This window comes from Talpa occidentalis, unplaced genomic scaffold, assembly GCF_014898055.3.
Source record: "Talpa occidentalis isolate TD23 unplaced genomic scaffold, MPIMG_talOcc4v2.1 talOcc4.87, whole genome shotgun sequence".
Lineage (NCBI taxonomy): Eukaryota > Metazoa > Chordata > Mammalia > Eulipotyphla > Talpidae > Talpa > Talpa occidentalis.
This window is the reverse complement of record NW_023605272.1, coordinates 1-12,002: the sequence shown is the minus strand read 5'-3', so window position 1 is coordinate 12,002 and position 12,002 is coordinate 1. Positions and strand designations below refer to the sequence as shown.

The following is a 12,002-nucleotide window of genomic DNA, read 5'->3' as shown; positions in this document are numbered from 1 at the left end:
TCTGTCCTCGCCCACTTGTTCCACAGCCTTCATAGCCCTCTGGCCACTGCTTTAGGGGGGAGGTCATATGCTACATACCCTGGAGGAGGGGCTGCTGTCCACTGACTAGGTGACTGGATGGGTCCTGACTCACCTCAGGGCACCAGTCCCCGGGGGCCCTGGGGAGCATCATTCCTTCTTAGGCTCAGGGGCTACCCAAACACGAGCACAGAATGGGAGGTGTCCTGTCCCCAAAGGGGACAGGTTGCCTGATGACAGGTGGCCATCCAGCCTCCATGCGCCCTTCAGGTTGACCCTCCACGCAGAATCCGCCTGATTTCATCCCTCAGTAGAGCTCCTGGACAAAGATCCTCGGTCCTCACGGGGATGGGTGAGACATCCCGGGGCCCATGGGCCCCAACAGGTGAGTACAGGCCAGCAAAGGAAGAATGGGGGAAATTGGCCAGGCTCCTGCTGTGGGGTTTGGTGTTCAGGCCAGTCCTCACCCCAGGTGCTCACACTGGGCACCCCCAAGACTCAGGAACCCCCACTGCAGCCTCTTGGTCCCTGTATTCCTAGCAGGGGCACTGGCCAGGAGAGGGATCCAGAGACTCCGAGTGTCTGGCCCAGCTCTACCACCAGGATTGACCCTCTCGCTGGTCTGAAAGGACCAGTTGGGCCTCGGCTAAGCCCTAGTCCCCGGGGCTGTTGTTCTCAGCCCCCAGATCTCCCCATCACTGCTGACGGGCCCTGCCTATCAATGTCCCCGTGCTGCCACCCTGGCGAGGTCCCTCTGGAGAGAGAGGCCTCAGTGCGGGGATGGCCGTTGCCTGCAGTGACCTGTGTGCACTCGTAATCTGGGGGAGCACGGGCTTCTCCAGGTCGGTGTGCCCTGGGAAATAACTCTGACACTGCCCGTGGGCGTGAGGATCGCATTCCTGTCTGGCGTTCATCTCTGCACGGGTCCCATCGTTCTTGGTTTTGCTGTGACCATAGAGGAGGAGGTGTGGCCCTCACTGTCCATCTGATGTCTCTTAAGGCCTCGGTCACTCTGCCAGGTAAGTGTGCATGTCACTGCTGCCAGGGATTCCTTGTTATGTTTCCTCTCGATCCCCCTGGACTTTCTCTTTCCCAGAAAATGTGCTGTTTCCTAACAGGGCACCCCCAAAGGACTCAGTTCTTCTGAACCAGGCTGCTAACCACGAAGCCAGCTCTTGTGAGGGGTGGAACAGAGACAGTAAACAGATGGGGTGCAGGGGATGGGCAGAGGCAGTGAGAGCAGGGGTGCAATGTTCCATTGGTGAGCGAAATGGTCAGAAAGTGCATCATGGGGCGGTATCTCGCTGTGAACTTCTTATAGTCCAAAATGAGTACAATTACAACCAAGCATAGCAAGACAACTATTGATTAAAAACGTGTATTTAAAAACAAAAAAAACACCAAGCAAGAATAAAAATAAAAGTGAAAAATAAAACTAAACGCATTATCGGGTAGTCAGTGATGAATGGGGATACGTCCCGAGTGTGTTCACCCTTCCCCAGCCAGGTTAGGGTGGGCTGAAGAGCCGTGGGGGTCACAGTGGGGTCCTGGTTGATTTCTCCGTCCCTCAACCAGGGTGGGGAGGGCTCTGGACCCATGGGGTTTATGGCGGGGAAGTGGCCAGGTCCTCCCCCCACCAGCCGGGTTCGGGTGGCCTCTGGACCTGCGGGGGTCATGCCAGGGTCTGGGTAGGGCTCACCCTCCCCCACGCAGGGTGGGGTGGACTCAGGACCCTCGGCCATAACGGAGGGCTTCTGGCTGGGTTCTCCCTCCCCCAGCCAGGGTGGGGTGTGCTCAGGACAAACAGATATCCTGCTGGGGTCCTGGCTGTTTTCTCCTTCCCCAAGCCGGGGTGGAGTGGCCTCAGGAACCCCCGTACGTCCTGAAGTTGCCTCTGGTCCTCCTGGTGGCTTCCCCTCTATGGCAACCTCGGTCAGATCTTCTGTTTGAGAGGGAGTTGAGACAGAAGTGCATGACTGTCACCACACACCCTTCCATGTGGCCTTCGGGACCTAGTCCAGGCCAGCACCCTCAGGGCAGCCCAGTCCTGATCGCCCCGGTGTCTGCCCCTGAACCACACGTGTGTTTCCCAGGTCAGAGTGGCTTCAGGTTGACCTGGGTTCCCAGGTCAACCCAGATGTGCTGGGAGCCTCCCTGTGGGCCCTGACCCTCCCTCCCAGAACACCAGGACATGTCGCCTCTCACCTTCATTCTCCTCCACCAGGGGCTCCAGGTATGGTACCCAGGACCTGCCACTCTTACCCGGTGCTGCACGGTGACGGGGTCCCTTCTTACTGGGGAGGAACGTTGGGGAGTCTCCCCAACGTTCCTCCTTAGGTGTGCACGTAGATTGTCTCCCCTGGGAAAAGAGAACATGCAGGGTGAAATCTACGTGGGGAAGGAGACCCCAAAGGCCTGGGGTCCCTCCCGCCAGCCTCTTCCTGTGGGACAATGACCCACCACACTGTGAGCCGTAGGACTCTGCATAGCAGGACACACACTCACATGACCGCACTCCCCGGACTGCACACTGGCAAGCACATACAGGTACACACACGCACTCACAGACACACACACTCCAGGACAGATGGGGCTGCCCGAGTCCTCAGCGTGCTGGCCACTTGCCCATTGGCTGCCTTCTTACCATTGGGGTCCTCCCAGCAAATGGCCAGTGAGGCCAGTTTCTTCCTTGAAATGTTTCCTAAAGGTACTGGCATCGTTTACCGGCATGCACCCAGGGGCCCTGGGCAGGCAGCAGAACATGTTGCCTCTCCCGGGGCATTGAGACCACCACCACTTGGGGTCTGGGTCTAAATGCGGCTGCCTGGAGACCAGGATTCTGAGTTTTGAGGGGCTCATAGCCGTTCGTGATGTCACTGCCTGTGGACTCTTCCCTCTCTTACCTTCTCTGTCAAGAGCCACACTCCCCTGGGCTGCCGCCTGCTCTCCCTGTCTAGGCCTGTCCACACCAGTGACACCGACGCCAGGCACAAGGCCCAGGGGAGCTGAGTGCAGGCGGGGCCAGGCATGGGGCTGTGGGAGCTAGGGCTGAGGGAGCTGTGGTCTCAGGGTGCTGGGACTCAGGGAGCTTTGGCTTGGGGAGCTGAGTCCCAGGACACTGCATGTAATAATCTGGGGTCTTAGGGACCTGCAGACTCCTGCATTTGGGGCCTGGGAGAGCTGGGGCTTGGCATAGCTGGGTGATGACCCAACCCCACCTTTCTTCCAGGAGGAGAGCTGAGCAGCCCTGTGCCCCTCTGTCCCTGCACCCCTGTGCATCAGAGGTGACCTAGCTCCCTCCCCATCACTGTCGTGGGTCGAACTCATGGCTGCTGATATGGTTGAAGGGCAGGCTCTTTGTTCCTGGCACAGGCCCAGACACAAGTAGGGCCTGCAGTCTGCCTGCTCCACATTCTTCTTCCTTTCTGCTCTTCCTTTCTCCTTCCTGACCCTCCGTTGATCTGCCTCCTCATTCATCCCTGAATCCTTTCACTGAGACCTGCCCCCCTCACCTCCATGGAGAGTATGGGGTGTGCTGTGTTTTGTGTACAGGAGAGAAGCAACAGGTTGTCCAACTTTCTCATCCTGCTTCCGTTTACCCCCATAGCTTTTAAGAAGTGGATGTTTGGAATGGGGAGGCTCAATGGCAACTTCCACAGGACAGGGAATTCTCAAAACACATGGCCAATACTGTACTTTTGTGGACAGATTCAAGACAGAAGCACTTGATGGGGAAGGTTCATGCCAAGGCTTACTGAGAGCAGAGATCCTTTTCAGCTGCCCGGCTCTGAGAATTTCAACACACTTTGGATATTTCAAAACAGGTATCGGTGAATAACATCATGCATCTGTTATAATGTAGCGTACAATGCAAATGCCCTTGAAGAATGCATTGACTTATTCTGAGCTCTAGCATACACACAAGATGTGGGCGGGAAGGGACCTGGGCAAGTCACTCAGGTGTCCCCATGCCTGTGTCTCCTTGTTGATCATTCTTCCAGCGGGACCCTCCCGTTTATTTATTTTGGCGGCACAGGTCCATGCTCTGTAGTTATCCACCTCCTTACCCACCGCCGAGGCCCCATGACCCTCTGCCACAATCTTTCGGCTCTCTCCACACTTCGTTCCTCATTCCCTCTCCGACCATGGTGGCCTCAGTTCTGCGGTAGTCAGATTTCTAGGGTTTGGTATGGTTTGTGTCATTCCTTTGATTTTTTTTTTTTTAAAGATTTACTTATTTATGCATACAAGAACTGGGGTACAGGCCAGAGGGGTGGGGAGGGGAGGTGGGAGGATTCACCAGAGACAGAGTGGGGAACAGAACAGGCAGATTCACTGAAATACACCACTGAGGGGAGCAGAGAGCGAGTCAGGAGAGGTCTGCACCATGTGGGTTGCTCCCTGGCCGGCCGGGGATATAACTTGTGCTGCAGTGGCTGCGGATGGCTTCATCGGTTGCGTCTTAACCCCTTGGGCCACCAGGGAGGCCCCATTCCTTTGATTTCTGTCTTTGTAATCCTCATAGAAGTCAGATTACACAAAATCATTTTTTCCCCTCTGATGATTTCTTTTGCTCCCCATAATCGCCCGCAGTTTCATTAATGTTATTGCAAATGCCACATTGTCACCTGGTTTTGATTGAATACTTATATGAGTTTTCCACTGTCCTTGGGCACTTGAGTTGTTTTCATAAGTTGGCTAACCTTTGGCTCTATCAACTCAGTTCCCTACGATTCTGGGTTTCTTGCCTCTCCAAGTCTTAGCACAGGTTAATCTCTCCCTTTGGATGTGTTAGTCTCTTTTTTCTGCTCTCCTGTTCCTCCAGGTACATTCATTCTTCTCTTCTTTTTGAGGGTTTGTATTATTTATTTGGGATACAAAGCTGGGGTGTAGGCAGAGGTGAGGGATGGGGCGGAGGGTGTGAGCGGATTCACCAGAGACAGAGTGGGGAGCTAATCAGGTGGGTCGACTGAAATACACTGCAGAGGGGAGCAGCAGGAAAGACAGGAGATCTCTGCTGGCCATATGGGTCAGCTCCCTGGTAGGGGATGGAACTCGTGCTACACTGGCCACCCATGGCTTCATAGTGCTGAGACTGAACCCCTTGAGCCACCACGGAGTCCTGCATTTTTCTTCTGGTGCCGACTGCCCTTCAAGGCTTCCTCTTCATAGATCTCCCTCAAGGAAGCCCTTTCTCACTATCCACGGTGAGTTGAACTTTCTTTGCAAATATGGGCATGATTTTCTTACCCCAGCAGTGCTCTGGGTTATTCTATGTATTATACTCGTCTCCATCAAGTGCCACAAGGGACACACTTTGCACAGACACCTTTATCACCTTCACTAATACCTGCACACTTGCATGAGGGCATATTGTCAGTTTCAGGCTTGTGGACTAAGTAAATGGTGGACGAGGCAGAGTGTGCTCTGTGTGGCTGCAGGAAACAGTATGTCTTTCTCAAAATTAAGGACGCAATCAAGGTGTGAGCTGTCGAGATATGCTATTCCTGGAAAGCTGAGCATTTTAATATGGCAAGGTTGTTGTTCTAGCTCCGTTTGCACAGTGTGATTGCAAAAGTTCCAATGATCCATTTACTGTGCTAGTTTCCTCAATGAGGCTGATGAGCGCAGGCTGGCAGCCCAGCGGAAATTCAGAGATCAAACTAACAGCATTGCAGCTTGTATTCACAGTAGGTTAGGTTGCATCTCATGCACCAGTTTCATTTACCAGGAATCTGAATACAAAATGAGACCTGGAAATGTAATGGATGTTTTGTGTTCCCACAGTCCTTATCAGGAACAGGGGTCAGAGTTGACCTGTTGGTCCTGCTTATGCAGTTCAGTCCCGGGAACTCTCCACAGCATGACCTTCCCTCCAAGCTGCCTGAGGGCTGTCATTCTGGAAATGCAGTGCTGGGCTCCAGGACACTCATTGCATGAGGGCCTGGGGCAGTGGCCATATTTGAGTCTGGGCTCTGGCCTCACTCTTCTTGTCTGGGCCTCCAAGGTTTGAACATCCCACGAGGCTCACATTACCTCCGTTCAACAAGGAAAATTCTCCAGGCCTTACCCATTATCACCTTTAATCAGTAGTTATACAAAATGTGGGGTGCATATTTATCATGTGTAAGTTTTTCCTACAACTTGTCCACTCACAAATTGGACAGGTCACTGTGCCCTCTCCAGGGAGATGGAGCAATTGAACCAGCCATGGGCTCCTCAGCGTTGCACCCGGGAGCAGCGCGTCAGTGATAGATCTACGCATCTCCCCACAGAGAGTGGCCTCCTCCTCTCTGTTGCTATGGCATGTGTGGAGGAGACACTGATGGGGTCCCTTGGGGAACACATAACTGTCCCCCGCAACACTGCTCAAAGGACACCAGAGTCGAACCATGTCAAGATCCAGCGGCAGGGAAATGCTCTGTGCCTGTGCAATGTGTACAACATCCTGAAGATGAGTAAGGCCCTTCACAGCTCCTGACTTCACAGGTCTCCGGCAATCTGTCCTGTGCTGTGATTTGGCAAGATGTGGAAAAACTCAAACAATAGAAACCACTCCACTCTTTTTATATGTGGACTACTGATTCAAGGTGATGATGGCCAAGGTGTGGAGAAGTTCCCTTATTGAACCAAATATTCTATAGGAAGACTGAGATGGCCAGGTAAATCACAAAAATACTCACAAACGGAAAAGTCAACATGCATATTTCTCCTCTGTTCCTCAACAATTATATGAGAAGGTATTTCTACCTACCGTAACACTGGTGGTGAGGAGTTGACATGTTGACTCCTGTGGTAGTTCATCTGTGGGTTATCATGTGGGAAATCCCTGGGGGTGCACATAGGCCAGAATTTGAGTGTGGATGCTAGTACCCTGCCAGCCACTCCAGAGTTCTGGGGGGAGGCCCCTGTGCTTCTGCTCTCACATAGCCTAGCCCTGGGCAGTGTTGGTGTGCTTGGAAAACTGGCCATTTCCTAGGCACTCGGGTGAACTTTGGCCAGTTGATCGATGATCATAGACATGTCCAGGTAGACACATGAGGAGGTCTCTGGGGCTGCTGAAGTGCCACGGGGGACACACCCATAGGACACCACTTCACCCAGTTCACACACAGAGGAGTAGCTACACAGACATCCTGCCAGTAACACATGAGAAGCTCTAGGAATCAATATGAACAGACCCATTGGAATGGGTCTGTTTCCAACAGTCACTTTCTCATTCTGCAACTCATATGCTGGTTAGGAACATGGCTGACCTACCAGGTTTTCACCCATCACAACCTGTGCCTTCCCTCCAAAACTCCCCTCAAAAATGTTTACAGGGCCTCCCCGGTGGCGCAGCGGTTGAGCGCTGGGTTGCAAAGCTGCCGGCGACCTCTGAAGCGCTGGTTCGATCCCCGGCTGCTCCTCGGCCACCGAAGGAGGGTCCCACATGGCGCGCAGACCTCTCCTGCCGCCCGCTGCTCCCCTCAGCAGTGTACTTCGGTCTTTCTGCCTGCTCTGCTCCCCGCTCTGGCTCTGGTGAATTCTCTCACCCTCCCGCGCTTCTGACTGTACCCAGTGCATGTATAAGCAAAACGAACAAACAAACAAACAAATAAATAAAAAACATGCCTCTAAAAAAAAAAAAAAAAAAAAAAAAAACCACAAATTTAAAAAAAAAAAAAATGTTTACACCTCCAAAATACACACACACACACACACACACACACAATGAGGGAAAAGGCGTGTGAGATGCTCAGGAGGGATCACAGGTGTATTCTCAACACCTGGGCAGCCTGAGACTATTACCTTTTTTTGCCTCTTGCGAAATGGCCAGAAAGAGCGGCCAGGAGGGCTGAGCTGGCCATGGGAACCATCAGTAAGTCTCACCCTCTGGGTTTTCCTGAAGCTGAAGCATCTGAGCTTCAGGGGCCAGCAGCAGAACATCTTCTTCTGCTGACTGTGTCTAGTAAACTGAGCTGGCCAAATGCTGTCGCTAGGATGTGGTTGCCTGGTGGACAGAGTTCTAAGTTCTGTGGTGCCCACCACCAGGAAGTGAGGTCACTTGTTCAAGGACCATTAACTGTTGGATTCCTGCAATCTCACCTCCACAAAGACCAATCCATGCCATTGACCTTATTCCCAGCAAGAAAAATCCAGAGTGTACACACTGATCCATAACACGCCTCATCCGAGGTACCTGGGTAAATAATGATGGTCCTAAGATGAGGAGTCTCATCTGAATGGAGATTTCCTTTCCTTAGGTACTGGGGCCTGGGATCCTCATTGTTCTTCTCAGCACCCCCGTGTCCCAGCATTCACAGTGGTGTCCGACAAAATTAACTTCCTGGAGACATCGTCCGTTCTATGTGTGATAATATCTCAAAACCTATAGTCTGTTGGACACAGAAGGGAGCAATAGGTTGTGGGGCACTTGTGAAACAGGAGAGGGGTCCAGTCTTGTCATATTGTAACTTTCACTTCCCATCTACCTCGTTGTAATATCTGTTCCCTGAGGGAGTTGAAATTAATGTTCGTTCAGATATTAATGTTCACTGAGATAGTGAAATTTATTGGCAAAAGTGTAGAAATGTTTCCTCTTCCAAAGAGAACGAGACTGAAGTGCTTCGTCTTGACCTCAGATGAGGGCAGAATCCACGATGGCTCTCGGAGTACCCATCCAAAGCATACACATCCCTGGGTCACCACATTGTGGTCAGCGCCTGGATACTGAGCAACAGGACACAGTCACATGGGGAGGAGCCAGTGGCTATATTTAATGTCAAAACGTATCTCCCATCCATATGAATTCACCACAGTCCTTCCCTCTTGCCTTCTTTTCCTCACTAAATGCCTTTTTCTTTGCCATAGTCCCACATTCCTGAACTAGGGAGACAAGCACAGATGTTGTGAGCTCCCCTGTGCAGGGGTCACACAGGAGAGCTTCCAGGCAGTGCCCGGGACACCACACAGAAAGGAAGTCAGGCACTTTGTTCAAAATGCAACATAAACCATGGGGTTGAATTGGGGACTAAATCTTTGACCTGGGACACCTGAGGCTGTGGACACAAGCCCCACTCTTTCTAGACAGTTGGCTCACACACATTAGGCGACATTCACTTAGATTAAGGTGCACGTATTAGGGCAGTATTGTTAGTAAGGAACAGATGACAGTATCTCAGGCCACAGGTGTGGGTGCCACCTTCCACCCTCCTCCCTCCTGCCCTCCACTCTACCCATATGTCCCTGCAGTGACAGTGATAGACTGTGAGGGAACTCTGAAGGAACTCTGAAGGACTCTGAACTGCCTCTGAAGAAACTCAGTTCTGCCCATGAGAGTCTGCAGTAGTCTTGCTCTCCCTGACACTGTGACCCCACCCTGTGAAGGGCTGGCAAGGACACCAGGCAACCCTCCCATGGGAACGCCAGACCTCTCTCTCCGCACATGCTATATTTTCAGAAGGGAACGAGCTAGTGTCGTACACATGCCTTCACTTTCAAGCTCTAACATGTTCCTTTCACACCGACAGCACCAGAATGGCAGGGCCTGGTGAGGGTGATGTTCAGACACAGCTGGCCCTGCAGGAACCCTGGCACAGGGACAGTGTTTGCTCCTAAATCCTCTGAATCTTCTTCCCTCTATCCAGCTACAATGCACAGACTGACGCTTGTCACAGGAAGTGAACATGTTTCTGAAGCAGGGTCAGCACAATGGGCTCTCAGTGACCACATGGTCCAGCAAAGCTCAGAGACACGCCTGGCACAGGAGACCTGCTGCCCTCCTGTGGTCAGAACTTGCACTTGCAGACTCAGGCCTGGACACCACCAAGGAACCTTTCGTGTTTACTTGGCTGTCAAGACATGGTCTCTGGGTCCTCCAAGGCACCTCAGCCAATTCAGCAGCCTGAAAGGGCAGGTCATGGGCTCAGAGTGTTCACATCACCCCGACTTTTTACCCTCTTACTGAGACATCCTCCTTACTGAGGAGGAATTCACCTCAACCAGGTCAACAATTACCCCCAATAGCCAATGGGGTCTCTGAGGATGCAAGAGGAAAGGGGGTTATGCCAGAAGACCATGGTCTGTGAGCAGTGCTCAGAATGTCCTTCTCTAAAGTCCTTACCCACCAGAGTCACCCGAACTTTTCAAGTTGAATGCACAACCCTGGGAAGATCATTTCCACAGGTTCTCAGAGCACAGTGGGTCTTTGATAGAGACGGCAGGCTGGTAGAATCCCTTGAGCCTGTGGAGCCTCAAAAGCAGCACCCAGTTGACCCCGAGGGATGGTGGTTTCTTGTCTTTTGTCACCACTGTCTTGATTGATGAGGTGGCTTTCCATAGTTGATGGGGTGGCTTTCCATAGTTGCAGGTGCCCGTAGAGGTGGATAAAGGCATGAATGGGGTTCAGGTTAGAATCAGCTCCATGGCAACATCATCTGTTCCATGTGCGGTCATATCTAAAAAACACCCTTTATTATGAGTTGGACCAGGGATGTCCCAAGTCAAGCAAAGCTCTTGGCTTCATAGTGATTTCGCTGAACTTCTCTGGGACATTGGCACGTAGGTAGGAGAATGGTTGCCCCTGCCCCATGCCATGCTGAAGCTACCCCTGACTTTTCTTCTTTCCCTTTGTAGCTTCCTGTGTCTGCTCTTCATAAACTCACTTCGAGATGTGTACCTGTGCACCTGCCTGGGTGTAGAGAATAAAATGACCGACTATGGAGATGGGCCCACGCAGTCACACTAACCTTAGGAGCTCTCCTCACAAGGACACCTGAGTGATGGGAATCAGCACTGACCAAAGGCCCCCCTAATCTTTTGATCTCTGAACATGACTGAGCTATTCCTGCCTCTTTATAGGCCTTTGTACTGGGAAAATTTGCATGTGAATTTACATACCCATTTTCTCTAACAGAAAGAGATGCCGGCTCAGCACAGTGGATAAGGCCTCAGAGTAGGTAGTTCAGGGAGTGTGGGCCTGGGCGCTCCAGAACACTGGGATTTGGGGGAACAGCCATCTGTCCGCCGGACATTGTGCCCACAACTGGGTGGTCACGTGGCTGTGGCAGACCTGAGCCCGTGGGTCCCCAGGACCCTGCCTGGCCCCGGGCATCCGTAACGGCCCCAGCTATTCGCAGGAGACACTTCTCAGTGCCCCGGCCAGTGTCTTTCCCCACCCGCACACGCTGTGAGCTCTTGTCACCACTATGGGAAAATAGTAAACAAAGAGTAAGTAGCCCATGGGGTGAGCGTGAGTGTTCATGTGTGTGTAGCAATACACGATCATTTCACTACATAAAAATTGCCGAACAATCCTGAGGCGCATTTTTTCACTCAGAACTTGCCCAGTCATACTTCAGCAAAGCCAAATCCTAAAACAAATATCTTCACTACAAAATGAAAAGGTGGCAGTAGAGAGTGGGCATGAGAGAAGGACAATGTGAACGTCAGTTCCCACTTCACGTCACATAACTTTATCTATCTGCGTTAGTGGTGCGAGGCAGGTCCTAACGCATCCCAGGGAATAGGAAGACACTGAGCCTTGAAGAGCTGATTATTTTGAGGGAAGTACATGCACCGATATTAGAGATGGCCTTGTGTTACCTCCCAGGCTTCCTTTGTGATTTCCCTGTTTCACTCATGTAGGAATCGTGTAGGATCATCAGGTTTCTATGTAGCGATTTGTCTAACATTAACAGTATCTTCCATATTGCCATCTGTTCAAAACCCATTCATGTCACATGTTTCTGAATGAGATAAAAGTTATGTAATAGCGTCCATATAAAAGTTATGTAATAGCGTCCATATAGCATCACCATAAGGAACTTGTGGTGATAGTCCATAGATTGTCACCGAATAGTGTGTATATTGACATGATGAGGGACATTACTGTTCCTTCACATATTTATACTGATAGATACTTTCATTCATATTTTCCTGTTTTCTCTCAGTCACCTGATATAAGGACCAACGATATTCAATATAGATGACATATCAACATT

At 51.6% G+C, this 12,002-nt stretch overlaps 1 protein-coding gene across 1 annotated transcript; it reads right to left on the bottom strand.

The window, feature by feature from the left end:
• Nucleotides 1-1,585: 1,585 nt before the first annotated feature.
• On the bottom strand, nt 1,586-8,011 carry LOC119235059 (nascent polypeptide-associated complex subunit alpha, muscle-specific form-like). The gene is made up of 4 exons (XM_037498101.2): nt 7,810-8,011; nt 2,224-2,377; nt 1,656-1,960; nt 1,586-1,606 (listed from the first exon to the last, which is right to left on the bottom strand). Exons 1-4 carry the CDS (start codon nt 7,945-7,947, stop codon nt 1,586-1,588), a joined length of 618 nt encoding a protein of 205 aa, XP_037353998.1. The 5' UTR covers nt 7,948-8,011.
• Nucleotides 8,012-12,002: the final 3,991 nt, after the last annotated feature.

Coding starts and splice junctions, on each gene's coding strand:
- LOC119235059 (XM_037498101.2), bottom strand. CDS start 7,947: ATGTTCTGCTGCTGGCCCCTGAAGCTCAGATGCTTCAGCTTCAGGAAA. Junction 2,378..7,809: donor TTCGCAAGAGGCAAAAAAAG/GTAATAGTCTCA, acceptor CTCTTTTCCCAG/GGGAGACAATCTACGTGCAC. Junction 1,961..2,223: donor CCTGGTGGAGGAGAATGAAG/GTGAGAGGCGAC, acceptor CCTCTCAAACAG/AAGATCTGACCGAGGTTGCC.